Here is a 19,039-nt window from a genome sequence, read left to right on the forward strand (position 1 = left end):
CCCATCCATAGATCTATCTATCCACCCACCCACCCATCCACTCACCCCCCCCCATCCATATATCCATCCATCGACCCAGTCACCCACCCATCAACAAACATTTCTCTTTGCCTCCTCCTGGTGAAACTGCCAAAATCTTTATAATAATACCAGGTTGAAGTGCAGACTGCATTCTGTACTAGGTGCTAGAGGGGCATAAAAGGATTCTGACAGGTCTTAACACAAAACGTACACCTTTTATTTTCAGTATCCAGAATACATTTACCTTCTACGTCTACTACACCCCAACAGTGAAGGATTACTCATGAGACATTTATCAATCCTCATCCAAGGCAAATTGACTAGTTCTATCTACAGCTGACACATCCCACTTCACTAGCTTGAGACATACATATTTTTCCCAATATTCAGGTGAAACTGGACCAACCTCCCATCCTACTTCTCAGGGAGTATCCTTCCTCCCTCCCAGGATGACCCAGCAGGAAGTCAGTTCAGTCTCAGGAGACAGGTCTGGTAGCCATCATCAAAAGGTCAGAAAACAAAAATCCCTGCTTGGCTTAACAGTTGGCCTAACTGGGGCTGTCTAGCATCTGTAGCTGACGGGGCCACACTACTATAAATCTGACACAGGCTTCCTGACATCAGGGCCATCTCTACCTGGGACAGGCGTCCCCACGGCTGGGCCTCTACTACTTTCTCCAGATGCACAAGAAGGAGGGAAGCGAGAATGGGGCATAAAGAATCCCCTCTTCCCAAGTGTTATGAGTCAGCTAGATGGTAGCAACAATCCTCTACTGTCCTGAGCAAAGCTTCTTGGGGACGCATTTCTCTCTACATATACCACGTGTGCACACTTCCATGCATTATCCATGATCCAAGAAGTCTGTGTTAGAAAAATCCAAGTATCACGCCATGTGCTCTGCGTAGCACTAGTCCTCCTCTAAATTCTCAGGGGAGTTTACACAAAGAAGCAGGTGAGTCAGATCATTGGGCCCAATGGTTGGTTCTTCACAAGGCCAAGGGGCTCATCCCACCACCAGAACCCCGGCTTGGCCTCTGCGCACACCCCTGTCTGGTCTAGAAGAAGTCCCTCCCTCCCCCCAGACCCGGCCCATCTACATCCTGCCCCGTGATAATTGGTTGTTGGAATGGCCATTCTCTTGATCCCTGTCTTCCGAAAGACTGATAATGGCCCATGTCCTCCAATCTGAGATGCCCAGTCACCATCCTGTATTCTTTTCCAAATTTTCCACCACCTTGTTTTCCGAGATCCTCCCCTTCTTTCCTGGAAAGCATTATTATGCAGTGGGAAGGAGACTCTACAGGCTGTGGGTACCTTCATTGGCTTGTTCTGATCGTTACGGGAGGAGATGGACGCAAAGGTGCCCAGAGCAGTGCCCGACACATAGACACCAATAAACTTCAGTTCTCTTCCCTCTTCCTCAGACTACTTAATTTTCTTTGGAACTAAAACTTCTTTTCTAATTGCCCTTGACTTCAAATGTCACATTTTTTTAGCCCCATACCCTGTTACTAATCCATTCTTGCCTGGTTCCTCCCACATTCCTTTTGTTCATGTTAAAGATGACTTTTTCTTTTCACCTGTGTAAGTCTTGCTGCCACCTACACTGATTAAATCAGCTAGATTGAAAAAGAGGACGAGTTCTTCCTCCATAAAACTCCAATTAATCAATCATCCCAGAACCAGACCAACTGGGGCGACGGCGTTTGGCAGAAAGCACAGCAGTGCGGCTGTCAGTCCTGGGACGTGGCACCTACGAGCAGAAAGATCTCAAGCAAGCGATTTTAATTTCATGTGCTTCAGTTGGCTCCCCTGCAATGCCATCAGTCCTAAGGTTTTTGACAAATTTGCAAATAGCCTGAAAAAAGGGGCATCTTGGGGGATTCAGCTGGTTAGGCGTCCGGCTCTTGATTTCAGCTCAGGTTGTGATCTCATGGTTTGTGAGTTCGAGCCCCGTGTCAGGCTGTCTTTCTCTCTTTTCTCTCTTTCTCTGTCTCTCTCTGCCCCACCCATGTGCGCGCTCTCTCTCTCTCTCTCTCTCAAAACAAATAATAAACTAAAAAAATAATAATAATAACCTGAAAAATCTCCAGGGCAAAACTTGACTTATAGGTGCAGCATAACATAAACTTACTGCACTTGGAAAGACAGACCTGGTTCTGAGTCTGTTTATGCCACTTAGCCGATTTTTATGTGTAGAACGTACAGAATCCTTCATCAGACAAGAGCAGAGTACACATTCTTCTCAAACTCACATGGAACATTCACGAAGATAGACTATTTCCTACCCATAGACCAGAACACCTCTTTAAAAATTTTTCAAGAATAGAAACATACAAAGTATGCTCTCGGACCACAATACAATTACACTAGAAAGCAAGAACAGAAAGATGGCTCCCAGATATCTGTAAATTGAACAGCACATTTCTAAAGAATGCATGGGTCAATGAAGGCTCAAGCATAGTTAAAAGTATTTCGAACAGGGGCGCCTGGGTGGCGCAGTCGGTTAAGCGTCCGACTTCAGCCAGGTCACGATCTCGCGGTCTGGGAGTTCGAGCCCCGCGTCAGGCTCTGGGCTGATGGCTCAGAGCCTGGAGCCTGTTTCCGATTCTGTGTCTCCCTCTCTCTCTGCCCCTCCCCCGTTCATGCTCTGTCTCTCTCTGTCCCCCAAAAAATAAATAAACGTTGAAAAAAAAATGTATTTCGAACTAGATGAAAATGAAAATACAATTATCGAGGGGCGCCTGGGTGGCTCAGTCGGTTAAGCGGGGGACTTCGGCTCAGGTCATGATCTTGCAGTCCGTGAGTTCGAGCCCTGCGTCGGGCCCTGTGCTGACAGCTCAGAGCCTGGACCCTGTTTCAGATTCTCCCTCTCTCTTTGCCCCTCCCCCATTCGTGCTCTGTTTCTCTCTGTCTCAAAAATAAATAAACGTTAAAAAAAATTAAAAAGAAAATACAATTACCAAAATGTGTGGGATGCAGCAAACACAGTTCTCCTGGGGAGATTTATAACATTAAATGCATATACCAGAAGAAGAAGAAAAAAAAAAAACAAAAAAACGAAAGGTCTCAAATCAATATCCTAAGCTTCCACCTTAAGAAACTAGAGAACCATAAGTAATATGAGCCTAAAGTAAACAAAAGGAAAGAAACAATAACAGAGAGCAGAAATCAATGTCCATGACATTGAAAACAGAAAAGCTTTAAAGAAAATCAACAAACCCAAAAGGCAATTCTTGAAAGGGCCCATAAAATTGACAAAAAAAGGATAAACCAAGAAAAAAGGAGAGAAGACACAAATCACAATCTGAGAAATGAAAGTTCATCACGACTGATTCCACCGACATTAAAAGCAAAATAAATGAACAATTCTATTTTCCAAGTTTGATAACTGAGATGAAATGGACCGATTTCTGGAAAGACGCAAACTCACACAGCCTGACAATCCCTTTATCTGTGAAAGAAATCACATCAATAGTTAGTAACCTTCAAAAAAAGAAAGCACTAGGCCCAGATGGTTTCACTACTAAATTCCATTAAATATTTAAAGGAGAAGTAATGCCAATTCCCTACATGTTCTTCCAGAAAACAGAAGGAGAGAAAATATTTCCTAGCTCATTCTATGAATTTTATGAGCAATTGCATCCCGAGGTATTTATACAACTGATCTGAAAACTTACATCTACACATAAACTTCCATGCAAAAATTTATAGCACCTTTTTTCATAATTTCCCCAAACTAGAAGCAACCAAGGATCTTTCAGCAAATGAAAGAAGCCCGTCTGAAACGGCCAGATACTGTATGATTCCATTTACATGATATTCTAGAAAAGGTGAACCTAGAGAGAAACAGATTAGTGGTTACCAACAGCTTGGCAGGGGGAGGCTTGGATAAGTAAAGCATAGAGGAGATAACCGTAAGGGCATTAAAACTATTGTGACACCTGTTAGGATGAGCACTGGGTGTTGTTGGGTGTTGTATGGAAACCAATTTGATAATAAATTATATATTAAAAAATGTAAAAAAAAAAAAAGGAAAAATAAAACAACGATTGTCAGATACAAGCCATGATGCCATTTTCAAATCCCTTCGAACAGCACAAAGAACACATCTTAATGTATAGAAAAATTTTTAAGTTTTTTTACTTATTTTTTTAGTAATTTCCTCACCCAATATGGGTCTCTAACTGATGATCCTGAGATCAAGGGTCCCATGCTCCTCCCACTAAGCCAGCCAGGTGCTCCCAGTGTATGGAAATTAAAAAAAAAAAAAAAAAAAAAAATCAAATGTGATGTCAGAGGATTCCAGGATGAAATGCAGACTGTAACATAAGAATGTAACTGGAGTGTAAATGTATGAAATAACCTCATGGAAGGGGGTGGAGAACAAAAAGGGCTGACCTAAGTGCCTTTGGAAAGGAAGAGAGAAAACAGGCTGTTTCCGACCAAGGGACAGTCTATAAAATACCTAGCCAATGCCCCTCAGAACTGCCAGGCCATCAAACACAGGGGAAGTGTGAGAGGCTGTCACATCCGAGAGGAGCCTAAGAAGACACAGTGACCACATGTAACATGGTATCCTAGCTGGGATTGTGGAAGAGAAAATGGACATTAGGTAAAAACTAAAGAAATCTGAGTTAAGTCACGGACTTTAGTAAAGTGAGAATACATCAGTATTAGCTCATTCATTGTAACCATACTAATGTGAGGCATTAACAATAGGAAAACAGGGGTGGGGTACCCGGGAACTCTCTGTGCTATCTGCAATTTCTCTATAAGTCGAAAACTATTTTAAAACAACGTTTTTTCAGGATTTCTTTTTTTTTTTTTTTAATGTTTATTTTTGAGAGAGAGCGTGAGCAGGAGAGGGGAGAGAGAGGGGTGGGGAGACAGAGGATCTGAGGCCAGCTCCATGCTGGCAGCAGAGAGCCTGATGTGGGGCTCCAACTCACGAGGCCGTGAGACCATGACCTGAGCCAAAGTCGGACGCTTAATAGAATGAGCCACCCAGGCGCCCCCAGTTTTGAGTTTTTAAAAAGTGAGACGTCAGTACTTATTCCTTGACAAATCTCAAACTTGGTGCTCTGCCAGCTCTCCCCTCCTCCTCCTCCTCCTCCTCCTTCTCCTCCTCCGTCCCTTCCCTCCTTCCTCCCCCTACCCCCTTCTCTGGAATTTCAAAAATTCCCGGGCAGAAAAACAAGAGAAAGAAAGCTGACCACCTACCCCTCACTGCGCCTTACTGTGAAGCCAGAGGAAGTCAGAGCAGAGGTCATGTGACAAGTAACCTCGGTCTCCCCAAGGAAATCAGCCATTAACAGGAACTGATCCTCGTACCAGGTCCCCAAAGACCCTCTCCCATACAAACCTTGTGCCTGAAATAACTTATTTAATGGCCACTGTCCACATTTGAACATTAGCCACTGTCCCTGATCAATATCCAGCCTCGGCCTCCCCTGCGCGCCTGACTTGCTGTTTGTTCCTCTTCTAGGTTACTGACTCTGAGTTCTCACACTTCAATTTCTTCCTCCTCTTAGAATACAAGATCCACTAAGGAAGGCTGTCTTTTCCTTCAAACCTGCCCTAAACGTTTTTATCCTCAAACTTCGAATTTACCACCTGAAGCCTTCCTATCTATTCTCTGGAAACATCTAAAATGAGCCTGTGGGAGCATTGAACGTAAAAATATCACTAAAACATTTAATATGTATGTCAACGATGAGAAAAATAGAATTTGAAAGTCTCCCAAAAGGTTAAGCCTGAGAACAAACGATGGGATGTTTTTCAGTTTCAAAATAATCTGAAGTGGTTTGTATTAACCTTGTAGACCGCGTTTTAGAAGAGGCCCTAAAACGCTTGTGTGCCGATAACTCAGCTGGAGAGCAAGAGACTTCAGCTGCAGTGGCCTCTCTTGCTCTGCCAGGGGTCCAGAAATGTTTGAGACTGGGGCGGTCGGGGCGGGGGGTGGGGGGGGAATGCATTGGTTCAAAATATGACAAAATAACTCCAAGATGGAAATTGTGAATAATTTCAAAACCACATTAAGAAAAATTGTATCTAAGAGGACATGAGAGCTACTGTATACGTTTGATGTGATGTGTGACAGGACAACGCATGTAAGAGTAGCGTAGGGTCTGCAAAGGTTTAAAACAGCCCAGGCTCCGGAAAGGGTTGCTTTTTGTCAGCTCCCAGGACTTCGGATGGGCTCTCACTCGTGACCCCCCAAGCCGGGGTTTATCATTTCCCAAAAGCCGAACAGAGAAAATGCTTTCTGTTTTTCCAATCGAAAGTCCACACATCCTATCATTTTCTAAATGCGATGCGTTTGATCAACAAAATTATTCCAAATTTGAGCTCCGGGGAAGCTCAGTAAAAAAGGAGATTTGTGTGGAAAAGACCCCCGTGTAGTGGAGGAGGGTCGTGTCTGGGGATTGAGGGGAGGGAAGGGGCTTTGGAGCTGGCAGATCAGGAGCTCCCACCCTGCCCGGGGCCCTGAGCATCCACGAATCAGTCCAGAGCCTCACCCAGCCTCAGCCAGATCAGGCCCTGCCGATCAATCCAGAAATGTTCACACGTGAGCGCATAAGGTGGTCAATGACCGGTCATTCTTTCCCGGACGCCCCCAAGCCTCCCCTCCTGCCCCCCGCAGCCACAGCTAGAACTCAACACGCCTCACATCAGTTCAGCCTGTGTCTTTCAAACATCGTTTAACTGCGGGCCTAATACACCTAAACACACGCTTCTTACCAAAGCCAAGAAATATACAAAGTGAAAACATTGAAAGCTGTCCCCAAAGCTCACTCTTCTCCCTAAAGATACTACTGTTTTTACCAGGGTAGGCATTTTCCCACATCTTTTTCTATGAAGTTACATAAGAAACATAGAATCCCTGTATTGTTTTAAATACGAGGGATCGTATCATCCATGCAATTTCGCAACTCGCTTCTCCCCTTCGTGAAAACCCTTCTGTCACAGTGCATATGGATCCACTTTCTTTTTAATTACCACGCCCCACGGACATCCTACATCTTCGGTATGCGTTCCCCTCTCACGGGACCCTTAGGTTGTCTTTGGCAGGCTCTTACAAGCAGGGGTGCGCCCTTCACACGGGCATCCCTGAGCACGTAGGTGAGGATGGATGTAAGCCAGGCTCCCAGAAGTGGAACTGTTAGATCAGACCGTGTGCATGTTGTAAGTTTGGTTGCTATTACCAACTTCCCCTTCCCATCAGCCAGATCAGTTCACACTCCTGTGAGCAGAGCAGGAAACTGCCTGTTGGCCAGCCCAGCCCAGAGGTTCTGCTACCCGGCTGATGGAGCCTCGTCCCGGCGCGACATTCTAAATTGCATGAGCCAACAAGGAGGCTTTCATTTCAATATGGGTGCAATGGAGTCTTACTTAAAACGCCATTAAAATTTGCTTTTGCCTTGAAAGTATTACGGCCCAGCTTTTTAGACAAACTGTCACCTTATTGCCCCTGGTCCCCTCTCAGAGCAGATCCTCTTTAATCTTCCCCTGTAACCGAAGCGCTATTTTATGGTGACCCCACCATCAAGCTAGGAAAAACCCACAGCTGTTTTTGGCAGAAATAACGGGGGGCCCTCCCCCCCCCCCCCCCCCCGCCCCCAGTTTAACAGCTAACAGCAATGTGTGTTAAAGCAGCATCTTACAAATGGGACTGGACATTATCTAAATTACAGTCAACATGTTTATGATGCTAAATACATCTGACCTAAAAACTGAGTCTCAAAACAGCATGCATGCGGCTAGATAATCTCAGAACACACTGGTGACATTTGGTTGACATTTCCTCTCCCGTGTGAAAGGGCTGGTCACCCACTATCCGTGCACATCGATGCAAGAGAGAGTCCGAGCTTGCCGTTTAAAGACCGTTCCAATTATTTTTCTGCGCTTGTGTCCTTGACGGAGAAACCTAACTCAGTAGAGATCAGCCCTTATAACTTCAGCAGGCTCAACCCTTAAGTAAAAATTAAGGTGTGTGGATAAGCAGTTACCTAAGCCTTTTCATAAAGTTATTCGTTCGCTGAAAAAGTATATTAACTCAGATGCCTCCTGTGTGCCAGGCTGTGCTGGGCACTGAGAATAGAGGGTTGAAAAGGACACAGTCTGTGCCTCCGGGAGCTGCCCTGAGAAACAGGAGACATGACAGCACACGACAGAATGCGTGCCCCATTGCAGGACACCAGCCTGGGGATGGAAGGCCAGAGAAGGATTCCCAGTCAGGCTGACACCTGAGATGAGGCTCCAACGGATGAAGACGACAGGAGAAAGGGTGTCCCCATTGTAGGAAGAGCAAAGGGGTGCCATCAGAGTCTATTTGAGAGCCGTAAACAGGTACATAGGGCTGCAGGGAGGATGTGAAGGAGGGGTTTGTATGCATGCCCGACAATTATCACCAGACCACCTGGTTAACCCTCCAGATGCACTGGAGGGGGCTCCTGCAGAGGGTGGAGACCACCCCAAAGCAATGAATTTGACAGCCTGTGGGGCCCAGATTCAATCCTCCCCCTCATTTACTAGCTGTGTGGGGCGCCTGGGTGGCTCAGTCTGTTGAGCTTCCAACTTCGGCTCAGGTCATGATCTCGCCGTCTGTGAGTTCGAGCCCCGCGTCGGGCTCTGTGCGGACAGCTCAGAGCCTGGAGCTGCTTGGGATTCTGTGTCTCCCTCTCTGCCCCTCCCCCGCTCATGCTCTGTCTCTCCTTGTCTCAAAACTAAACATTAAAAAAAAAAGTTTACTAGCTGTGTGACCTTCGACACATTGCATGTCCTCTCTGAATGCTTGTTATTTTGCCCTGTAAAGTGGGGACGATGATACTGGTGCCCACCTCACAGGATGGCTGTGAGGACAGAATGAGACGATGAATGGACAGTGCTTGGCATGAGGTGGGCAGACGGTTACCGGCACTCAATAGAATGAAGCTATGGGCACCGCCTGGGAAAAGCCGTTTTCTTTCTTCATACATTTTACTTTTAAAACATTCTTTGGTGATGGCTTATTTGGCTATCTGTCTCTACTTCTAACTCCTCAAAGATTGGGACGGCATCGGGTTCATTTCTAGCATCTGGCACATGACCTGAATCACAGATAGCGCTCAAAAAATGTTACTGATGGCAAGTAGCATCAATTACATACAAAACACTCTGTGTGTGTGTGTGTGTGTCTGTCTGTGTGTGTGTGTGTGTGTGTGTGTGTGTGTGCACGTGTCATGTCAGACATCAGGGAATTGCAAGCCTCAAAGACCACATGGAGATGAGAGACCAAAGACATTAGAGAGAGACTGGCAGACCTACACATCTGTACCAACCCCCCCCCACCGAAATAAACTTCACTAAACATGTGGCTCCAATATCCTGTTTTGACGTGTTCATTCTTTCATTCAACAAGGGCTTACTGGGCAAATCCTGTAAGCCAGACAGTGAGCTGGGTGCTTAGAAATATTTAGAGAAAGGGAAAGAAAATCAAACAGCTTTTGCTCTCAAAATGCTCATCATCTAGGGAGAAAGATAGGGAAGCAAGGAGATTATTTCATTACAGCAAGGTAAGCCCTTGGGAAGAAATAAGAGAAGTAGAGGCAAGAAGAAGGTGGCAAAGAAGGCCTTCTGCAAGCGTGTCCCACTGTATCTTAAAAGATTGGTAGGATCAGGCAGACAAAAGCAGCAGGGAAGGGTGTTCTGGGCAGAAGGAACAGCCTGTGCAAAGGCATAAAAGACAAGAAAGGACTTTGCACACAACACAGACTGTATACAAAGTCTGGAATGTCTGTAGGAACAGTGTTAGTGGGGTAATGGCAATAGATGAGGGTTCAGAGGCCACCAGGGGCGTGACCACGACGGGCTTTGCATGACCTTGACTGTTTTTGCCTGCAAGTAATTGGGAGTCATTGAAAAATATTAAGCAAGGGCATAACACAGTCTTATTTACATTTTATAAATATCACTCTAATGGCCAAGAGAGTGGAGGTTTGGGAAATGTGTCATGGGAAACCCACCAGACCCCTGTTTTGTCCATGATGGATCTTACATCTAGTATTGTCAACCCAAAATAGTATCTCAGAAATCATCTCTTCTAACCCCGTTATCATAGAGATGAAAACACTTATTTTCAAGTAGTTTATCCAAACTACTTACCTTTTAAAAATTTTTTTAAGTTTATTTATTTTGAGAGAGAGAGGGTGCACATGGGAGGGGCAGGGAGGGAGGGAGAGAGAGAGAGAGAGAGAGAGAGAGAGAGAGAGTATCCCAAGCAGGCTCCAAGCTGTCAGCGCAGAGCCAGATGTGGGGCTCAAACTCATGAACCGTGAGATCATGATCTGAGCTGAAATCAAGAGTGGGTCGCTTAATGGACTGAGCCACCCAGGCGCCCCTAAATTTTTTTTTAAATGAAATAAAAAAAAAACCTCTGCCCCTCAATTCAGTCCTCCTAGGTCCCACTACCACCCGCCACTTTGCTAGCGTTTCTGCTAGGTGGGGTCACTTCTGCGGACAGAATTCAGGGAAATTCCTTGTTGGTGGCTAAAAACGTTTACCAATTGTGAGAGCTAGTAGGATATCTATTCCATGAGCACGAAAAAAGAATTTAAGTGGTTTTGTACATGGTCACATAGTGATTAAAAAGTTAAACCCTTTTAAACCAGAGATTATTCTTGAGCTTCTAATACTATTTAAATTACAACTCCCAAATCTTGAATGATGTAACAGTCTAAAGTCCAAATGCTGCTTTTTTTTTTTTTTAATTCTATACATCACATGGAAGTTACTTAACATGACAGAAGGCAAGATGGCTAGATTGGCCTGGTAACAAAATCTCAGAGGGGTTCTCTGTGCTATAATACTCGCCACCCCTCAATCCTCTGTAAAAATAAATGATATCAGGTTTCCATCCAGGAAATCTCAAAGAAATCCACAGAGGTGCATCTAATCTATATAATGCTACAATCTCGTGATCCACTGGGTTCGTTCCTTCAAATGACCACAGTAACCAGAGCTTGCAGAGGACCAGGTCCTAGTTTTAACAGCCCAGAGGCAACCAGCCATCAGCTCATTATTTCTGTAACAAATTTTGCAAGGTAAGTCGGTCTCATAGACTGAAACATCATGGATAAAGGTTTCTTAAGTCAGTATCTCATGATAAATTAAGGCAGTTGTCTTAACCACGCAGATATTAACAGCTGCCTGCTTCTGGAATACCACAGAACCACAGCAAACTAGAATAGTGTCTGGGAAAATCCCAAACCACAAGTACATTTCCATTTGCTTCGAGCAAACATGCAAGAACACAAATGAAAAGCAGGTCCGTTATTACCAAGGCTATAAATATCATCATCAACTCCTTCAAATTAGAGATCCCGTAAAGACCCAGTGAGCCCAACATTTCACTGCTCTGGACCCTTATGGACCTTACTAGCTTCATTTAAACCCTCACGAGAGCCTGTGTATTTATTTCCATGTCACAAATGGGTGAACAGGCTCAGAGAGGTACAGACAGTTATTTACTCTCACACAGCTTGTAAGTGGTAGCTGCAAGGTGAACCCTTGTCTGTCGGAAACAAAGCCTGTGTTTTCTGCGTTCCAGGCCCCTGTCCGTGAACTGGCTCCCAGGCGGTGGAACGATCGAGGTGAAATGATACTGGAACAAGCTGGGGCGGGAGTCACGTCGGCCCCCCCCCCCCCCCCGAGAGTGGAGAATTCAGAAAGTCCCTGAAGTTGGATTACATATCGATTTGCTTTCGGGGGTTGATCCCTCCACTGAAGAAGCTGATGCACAGGTTTTGCTCCTCCTGGGTAATAAATCAGGACAAGGAAGCCTTGGAGACTGTGCCTGCGTAGGTCCCAAGAGAAACCAGTGACTTTGCCACACACACCCCACATCTACCCACTGGAGCCCCGTGCTCGGTCCCCCTTCCATAAGACTCCCTGTTGTTCCATCACCAGCTAAAGTCCTGCCTCTATGTGACCAGGAAAGGCATCTTCTTTTAGAAAGAAAGGGAAAAAGCACGCCTTTTCTCAACTGTCTCTATCTTGCTAAAGTATTTCACGTACAGTTGGCATTACTAAGCCTTATCACGTTAGCTAAAAATGAAATGAAAATCATCAGGTGATTTCACTTTTCTGGTTGTACAGGAAATTCTCTGAAAGATTCTGCCAGGGGAACCAATACATCATAAGATACTTCCATCAATCGTGCGTGCCAGGAACCCAAAGTACCGTCTCATCCACGGTGTACTGAATTTTACAGTTCTTTAATACCGTTTCTAGACATGTCATGTCTTTTTCGCTCTGCCGAGGAAATAAACAGTGATGGCTTTTGTGCCATGTTCCAGTGGTTGGACAACGACAACCCTGAGTGTCACAGTTGGTGCTGCCAGACTATTCATTAAGGAACAGAATCAAACTGCAAAGAATAAAGATATCCAGAAAGCCAGGAAGCAGAGAGAAGAGGCATCATGCTTCATGGTGTTTATTCTAGATATGTTCATTATATGCCAAAGCCTGGGGAAGGCAAATATGGAATTTAAAAAGAGACCATCTGTTGTGTGATGTTCCAAATTATAAACTTAACCCTTAATTTCTACATTCCCCTGCTGTTCAGGCGTTCTCCTTCTTCCGGATGAAAAAAACTAAGCAGGTTAAGCAGGATTGAGGGATATGCCCTGTAAGGTATTTTGATAAGCCCAACATCACGACCTGTGTATTTCCTCCAGAAAGAAATTCTTGTTATGTTTTACTCTTAACACAAGCACTACCCATAAATACAGTGGTTGCCACATAAGCTGAGGGTCCATATAACCCACAGCGAGCCACAGTTTTTTCTGTGATTTTTATGTTACTTAACATCTCTGGGCTCTTCGAAAGAAAAAAGCAGAGATTTTAGAAAGCTTTCAAACCTGTGAAACGAAAATTAGAGTAATCCCTCACGTGAGGAGAGTTTCTTTTTAAAAAATGTTTTATGACAGAAAAAAAAAAAAACACCCCGAGAGTATATAGTCAAAATCAAAAACATTTCCTGTTTAAATATTCAAAGGCAACATGTGACCTACGTAACAGGAGAAATTTCCATTAAAAAGAAAAACAAAAGTAAAGTTATCCTCAAAAATGCTCATGTTTTCTTACTTGTAGGTCTGAAGGAGCCTAGTTTTTAAAATACATTTAACAAACACGACACAGCCCATTCAGGGTTGATTTGAGTTCACAAAATAATTTTATTATATGTAAGAAAGCATACAGGCAATAAAAGGAAGAAACATTCACAATGCATAAATAACACGGACCTGATGCAGGAGATACTTCTCAGTCAATTTATTTCTTGTGACCCATGTCATCTAAATGTTAAGTAAATTGCTTGTCAACAATACTTTGTAAACATTTCAAAGAAATCCTCTTGAAACGCCCCACGTGAATGAGTATCTGGCAAGAGAGACTCTATACTGATACTTTATACAGTTGAGATGATGAGATAGGAACTTGATTCTGAAGCACAGAGAAGGAGCTAGCATTTGTCAAGAGATACTGATGGCTTTGGGGCACTTAACACACCCACCCAGAAGGGGTCTCCTGTTTTTTCCACCCAGAGAAGTGTCTAACTCGAGGATGATAATGAGGCACTATTCGTTAGTTAGTACACTATTAACATCTAGACTAGGAAAAAAAAAATCAATTCTAATTTCAGATTAAAGCACTACAAAAAGTCACCCCACTGAGTGGTGCGCTTTGACCTGGTAAGACAGAAATGCAGGATTTGACCTTTGTCCATTGGTGCGACTGTTGTCACGCGAGAGTTAAGGAAACCTACTGTCTTCGCTACACATGTTTAACCAGGACAGCAATTTGTTTGGTTCGGAAAAGCTATCTGACATGGAAATGAGAAAAGACACAGAGGGCCAATTATTTTACATAAATACAAAGTGGCACATACTTTTTATTACCACCTAAGCTCATGAGTTTCAAGTCAGGTTCTTCTTAAGCTGGCTTTTATTAAAGATATTTACAGAACTGCAAATCTCTCTCCTGGGAAAGTCTCTGTCATTAAAAAACATTTGAACACAGTAGTAGCTATGCCTTTTTAAGTTTTTCAGAATCTTTCCAGAAAAACATCCACGGCATTTGTCAATTCTCCCCTCCTTATTTATTTATGCCCATGAACTTTAAGGAATTATCACAACTTCATTTCCTATCAGTCTTTGCTGTGTTGCTGGAAGTGATACATGGGCATTTAGCATCTCAGAGAGTTTGTGTGTTTATTTCACTGGCCAATAAGGTACTACTTAGATGGACGAACAAGGTCTCAGATAACTCATAAGTTTATCCTATGACATATGATAAATATAGATTTATTGTAATAAATTAAAAATACCCACACAATACAATAAATAAATAAAACCAGTATCAACAAAGCATCTCTGAAGTCTGGAAAAAAAAATCTAATTCCTACTGTAAGGCTTAATTATGTTTCAGAAATAATTTATGAAGGCATGCACCTACCTTTACAATCGGAAAACTTTGCTTGGACATCTGTTAGCACCTGTTTGTACACAGCAAACTCAACCCTTCTCATTTCCTTCCGTCCTGGAAAGGATTAATTTTCTAAATCGATGCCGTTCACTGTTGATTCTTTGCCCTATATTTTAAGTCCTAAGATAAGTATCAGTTTCTAAAAATAACTTTGGAGCCAAAGACATGTCCCTGTGAACGTTCACTTCACATATGTCCCTCTTTGATTCACTACGAACAACACAGAAAACACACTGGAATGTATTTTAAAACGTAGTTAGTTGTGTGTTGAGGGAAAGCAGCAGAGGGGGGCTTGCCTGACGTCTCAGGGCCTCACCGCACCTTAGTTTCCTAACAACAAGCCACCGAAAGTCTCCTCCGGCTTTTGGGGTGAGCCTGTCTGGCAGGATTCATCTCAGAGCTCAGGTCGGATGCTGTCCATTTTGTGTGATGGGCTGAATCTTCTCTAGAGAGACATCAGTGTCATAGTCCAATATGACAGACAGGGCCGGGGACAGCTTCTCCAAGGGTCTGGCCGTTCCACACGCCTCCTCCTTCTTCAGGTCCTGGGAGGAGCCCACCGCATGTGGGATCAGATAAACCAGATTGCAGTCCTTGGAAATGGAGCCTCGAGGCTCGTGATGGCTGGAGAACACCACAGCCCCATTGTTATTGATGCTAACCGTCTCTATGGCATTATTCGTGGTAGGGCAAAGTCTGTAGCATCCTAAGAGAGTTGAAAATGCCTTGCGAAAATCAGCATTAAAGGCATAAATGATGGGGTTCAAGGAGGAATTAGCCCACCCAAACCACACAAACACGTCGAAGGTGATGGAATCGATGCAGAAGGGCTTGGTCTCCCCAGACCCACAGAAGGGCACCATGCAGTTCAAGATGAAGAAAGGCAGCCAGCAGCACACAAACACCCCCATGATCACCGACAGGGTCTTCAGAACTTTAGTCTCTCTTTTGAAGGACATCTTAAAGGAGCTTTCTGGCTGAGAACACTCCGCGGGGTTTCCATTACCTGTAGTGGTCTGGCAATTCTTGGCATGGACGGCTGCCCTCTCCAGGGCCGAGATGCGCCGTATTTGTTTCTGGGCGATCCTATAGATCCTGGTGTAGGTGACAATCATGATGGCCACGGGGATATAGAAGCTTATCAGGGAGGACGAAATGGCGTATGTCCTGCTTAAGCTGGAATCACAGTTGTCCATGGTCTCACCTAGGGAAGTGGCATTCCCATCGGAGGGGCTTGTGGGTTTGGCCTTGTGCCAGCTGAGTTGCACTGGGATGAAGGAGATTAGTACCGACAAGGTCCATGCCACGCCGATCAGAATGAAGGCTGCTTTGGGGGTCATCTTCCTCTCATACCGGAAGGGGCTGGAGATGGCCCAATACCTGTCCACGCTGATCACACAGAGGTTGAGGATGGACGCAGTGGAGCACATGATGTCAAAGGCCACCCAGATGTTACAGAAGGACCCAAAGGGCCAGAAGCCAGCGATCTCCGCCACTGCTTTCCAGGGCATGACCAAAACAGCCACCAAGAGATCCGATACGGCCAAGGAGATGACAAAGAAGTTGGTCACCTTGGACCGCAGGTGTCGGAATCTGATGACAGCCGCACAGACCAGCGTGTTCCCCAGGAGCGTGGACAGGATGAGCAGAGACAGGAAACAGGCTGTAAGGATGCGGAAGGAGAAGTCTCTCTCCACCACCAGCCCAGCCCCGTCCATGGTAGAGGTGTTCAGAGTCCTCATCTTGCTGAGGGGGTGCACGCGGGGGGCTCTGACACCCTCCAGTTCCTAAGCAGGGATGAGAGGTCAGTCACACCTGCAGTTCTCACCCACTGGGCGGCCCCTCGCACAGCCCCACCGGCTCCCGGGGCCGCAGGACCTCACCAGCATCCCATCAGAGGGCTGCAACAATCGCGGGGCAGGAGCCTACCCTTGGCCACCCAAGTCAGCCCCTTGGAAGGTCCTCCCTGCTCTCTAGAACTGTCTTCTGACTCCCTTGCTCCAGGTCACTGTTGCATTCACCAGCTGACCCTTCAGTTCCCAGTGGAAAGCACTGGCTTTTTAGCATATTCTAGGCTATCAATCCGGAGATTCCCAGGCCTCTGCGGATCTAGTCAATCGTGGTCACATTTTGGGGCGGTTGCCTCTCTGGTGGTGACAGAATTCTCCCCTCTCTGAGGTGCAGCTGAAAATACACGCCTCACTCCTCCAAGTCCCTGGCTCCACAGCAGCCCTCCATACGCCCTAGAAAGCGAAAAGAAGGCAAAGGTCGTTCGCCAAGCCTTGAGCAGATCGCAGCTTTACCCACATCAACCCCAATTCAACGCCGGGCGAGCCACCTACCTTGCTTCGAGGTTGTCTCTCTCAAAAGCCCCCGGAGCTCCGAAAGCGGGCTTCGCTAGGCGCCGCAGCACCACAACGCCCAGGAGGCGCGCCGGATCCTGCCCGGCGCGCGCAGCCGGGGTCTGGCTCCTGATGCGCAAAAATCGCGGGGCAGGTTCGGAAAATGATCCCGGGCCAGGTCCCCCAGAGCCGGCGCTGCCCTACCTCTCCAGCGGCCAGAGATTGTTCAAGCCAATGACACCCGGGAAAAGGGCTCCCGGGCGTTCAGCTCCTCCTCGAGAGAGGGCACCTCCAAGACTAGTCACTTGGGCAGCTTCTCTTCCTCGCTGCCTTTCCCCCGGGGCCGAGCGCCCGGGCGCCCCCTTGGGTGGCCTCCGGCCCCTCGGGGCAGGGCTCTGCGCCTCTCCACCGCACTGTCCGCTACCTCCCGGGAGCCCGTGGGAACACCAGGCGAAGAGAGCCGAGCTGGCACCGGAGGGCACACGGGCCAGCCAGGTTCCCGCGGGGCACAGCCCACCCCACCCCCGCGTCCCCTCCCCTGCCCTGGGGGCGGGCTTCGCTTGACAGGCAGAGTTGCGGGCGACAGCCTGCACGTGGTTCCCAGGGTGATGTGGCGGGCGAGACGGGGTGGGGAACGCCCAGGTGAGCGCTCGCACGCCCTGGGTTACCCGCCAACCCCCGGACCCCCGGACCCCCGAAGAGCATGCGACAGGGCCCGCGAGAGAGATCCCTGTGTTAGAACCTCAAGTAAGCCCGAGTCTCCAAAAAGCGCAGCTCGGCTGGACACCCACCGGGCACGACCCCAAGCCCTTCCCAAAGACCGACGCAAGCAGGGACCCTGCCCACTCTCCCACGCATACCAAGCCCTGCAACAGCCCGCGTCCGTCCGACCTGCGTCTCCAAGTGTCCCCCAACTAGGGTGAGGGGTGCCCCGCCGGCGCCTGCACTCACCGTTCCGAGAGGGTTCCGCGCAGCGGCGCGCCTGGCAGGCGCGCGCCGCTGCGCCCCGAGGGCGCTCACTTCAAGCTCCGCCCGGGCGGCGGGCGCGTCGCGGGCTGCGGTCAACGCCGGACTGCAGCCTGCGCCCCGCGCCGGGCGAGCGCCCCAGCCCCAGCGCCACGAGCTCAGCGGGTCCGGGGCGCCCTCTGCCGGCGGCGGCGGCGGCAACCCAAGGCCCGGCTGCGCCCTCGCAGGTACAGAGCTCACCCGCCCCGGCTCCCTCCCGGATTCGCGCGGGACCCGCACTTCCTCGACCAGCACTGCGGGAATCTGGAAAAGGGGATGCGCAATATCCCTCACTCAGGGTTCATTGGGCTTCAGACACCCCTAAAAATTCATAAGGGTGAAAAATTCCTTTTGCTGGAGCTATATTCACTGAATGGATATATTCTCCTGAGCACTCATTAGGTGCCAAGAGCAGGGGCGATAGATAGGGTTAGCAAGATGCAAGCCTTATTCTCAAGGAGACCAGAGAGAACTGGCATTGGCTGAGCAGCCTCTGTGTCCCGGGCGCCCGCCTTCTGTTGTTCACCCCTTAAAACAATCCCTCCTCATAGGCCCGCTCACCTCCACTTTGCCCAAATGGAAAATGGGGTTCAGAAAGGTGTTCAAAGTCACAGGGCTAGGGAAGGTGCTGGCTGCCTGACTCCCGCCTGCGTGTTCTTTTCACTTATGCGTCACTGCCGGTATACCGGGGAGCTCCGGGTCGAGTGCCGGAGCCAACAAGCTAAATAAGTAATTACCCACAGGTCTAAAATAGGGCACAGGATGGAGGCAAGAGGGCCTAGCGGAGAAGGATCTCCCCAGCTTCTTCCCAGCTGCCCTGGACTATGCCTCACAGGTCAGACTTCGAGCTAATCGTACATAAATGGCGCTATCGTCATGCCTTCTTGTGCAGGGGGTTTGCATGCCAGACTGTCTGGCCTCCCGCCCTTACCCTGCCACTGCTGGCTGTGTGTGCTCTCTTTTTTCCCCAAGCTTGGACTCTTCCTCTTTAAAACGGTGATGACAGAGCAGGATGGTTCTAAGTATTAAATGAGATGATATTTACAGAGGGCTTGGTCCTGAGCCTAGTTGCTGCTCAGTCCTCCAGGGCAGAAATCCCTGAGGGCTCATTAGAAAACCAACAGCCTTAGCTCCACTGTGAGAA

At 47.2% G+C, this 19,039-nt stretch overlaps 1 protein-coding gene across 4 annotated transcripts; it reads right to left on the reverse strand.

Annotated features, from left to right (window-relative positions):
• Positions 1 to 13,208: 13,208 nt before the first annotated feature.
• DRD1 (dopamine receptor D1) lies at positions 13,209 to 17,963 on the reverse strand. Of its 4 annotated transcripts, none has more exons than XM_040445523.1 (3): positions 17,842 to 17,963; positions 16,478 to 16,791; positions 13,209 to 16,335 (listed from the first exon to the last, which is right to left on the reverse strand). In XM_040445523.1, the coding sequence occupies exon 3, from the start codon at positions 16,288 to 16,290 to the stop codon at positions 14,950 to 14,952; it is 1,341 nt and encodes a 446-aa protein (XP_040301457.1). In that variant the 5' UTR covers positions 16,291 to 16,335; positions 16,478 to 16,791; positions 17,842 to 17,963; the 3' UTR covers positions 13,209 to 14,949. The 4 variants fall into 4 exon arrangements, with proteins under 4 accessions (XP_040301457.1, XP_040301431.1, XP_040301448.1 ...); XM_040445497.1 differs by having other exon boundaries at positions 16,432 to 16,791; XM_040445514.1 differs by having other exon boundaries at positions 16,432 to 16,791; positions 17,751 to 17,858.
• Between the last annotated feature and the right edge of the window lie 1,076 nt (positions 17,964 to 19,039).

The sequence above is a fragment of the Herpailurus yagouaroundi genome, unplaced genomic scaffold, assembly GCF_014898765.1.
Source record: "Herpailurus yagouaroundi ecotype Mexico unplaced genomic scaffold, PumYag 29, whole genome shotgun sequence".
NCBI lineage: Eukaryota > Metazoa > Chordata > Mammalia > Carnivora > Felidae > Herpailurus > Herpailurus yagouaroundi.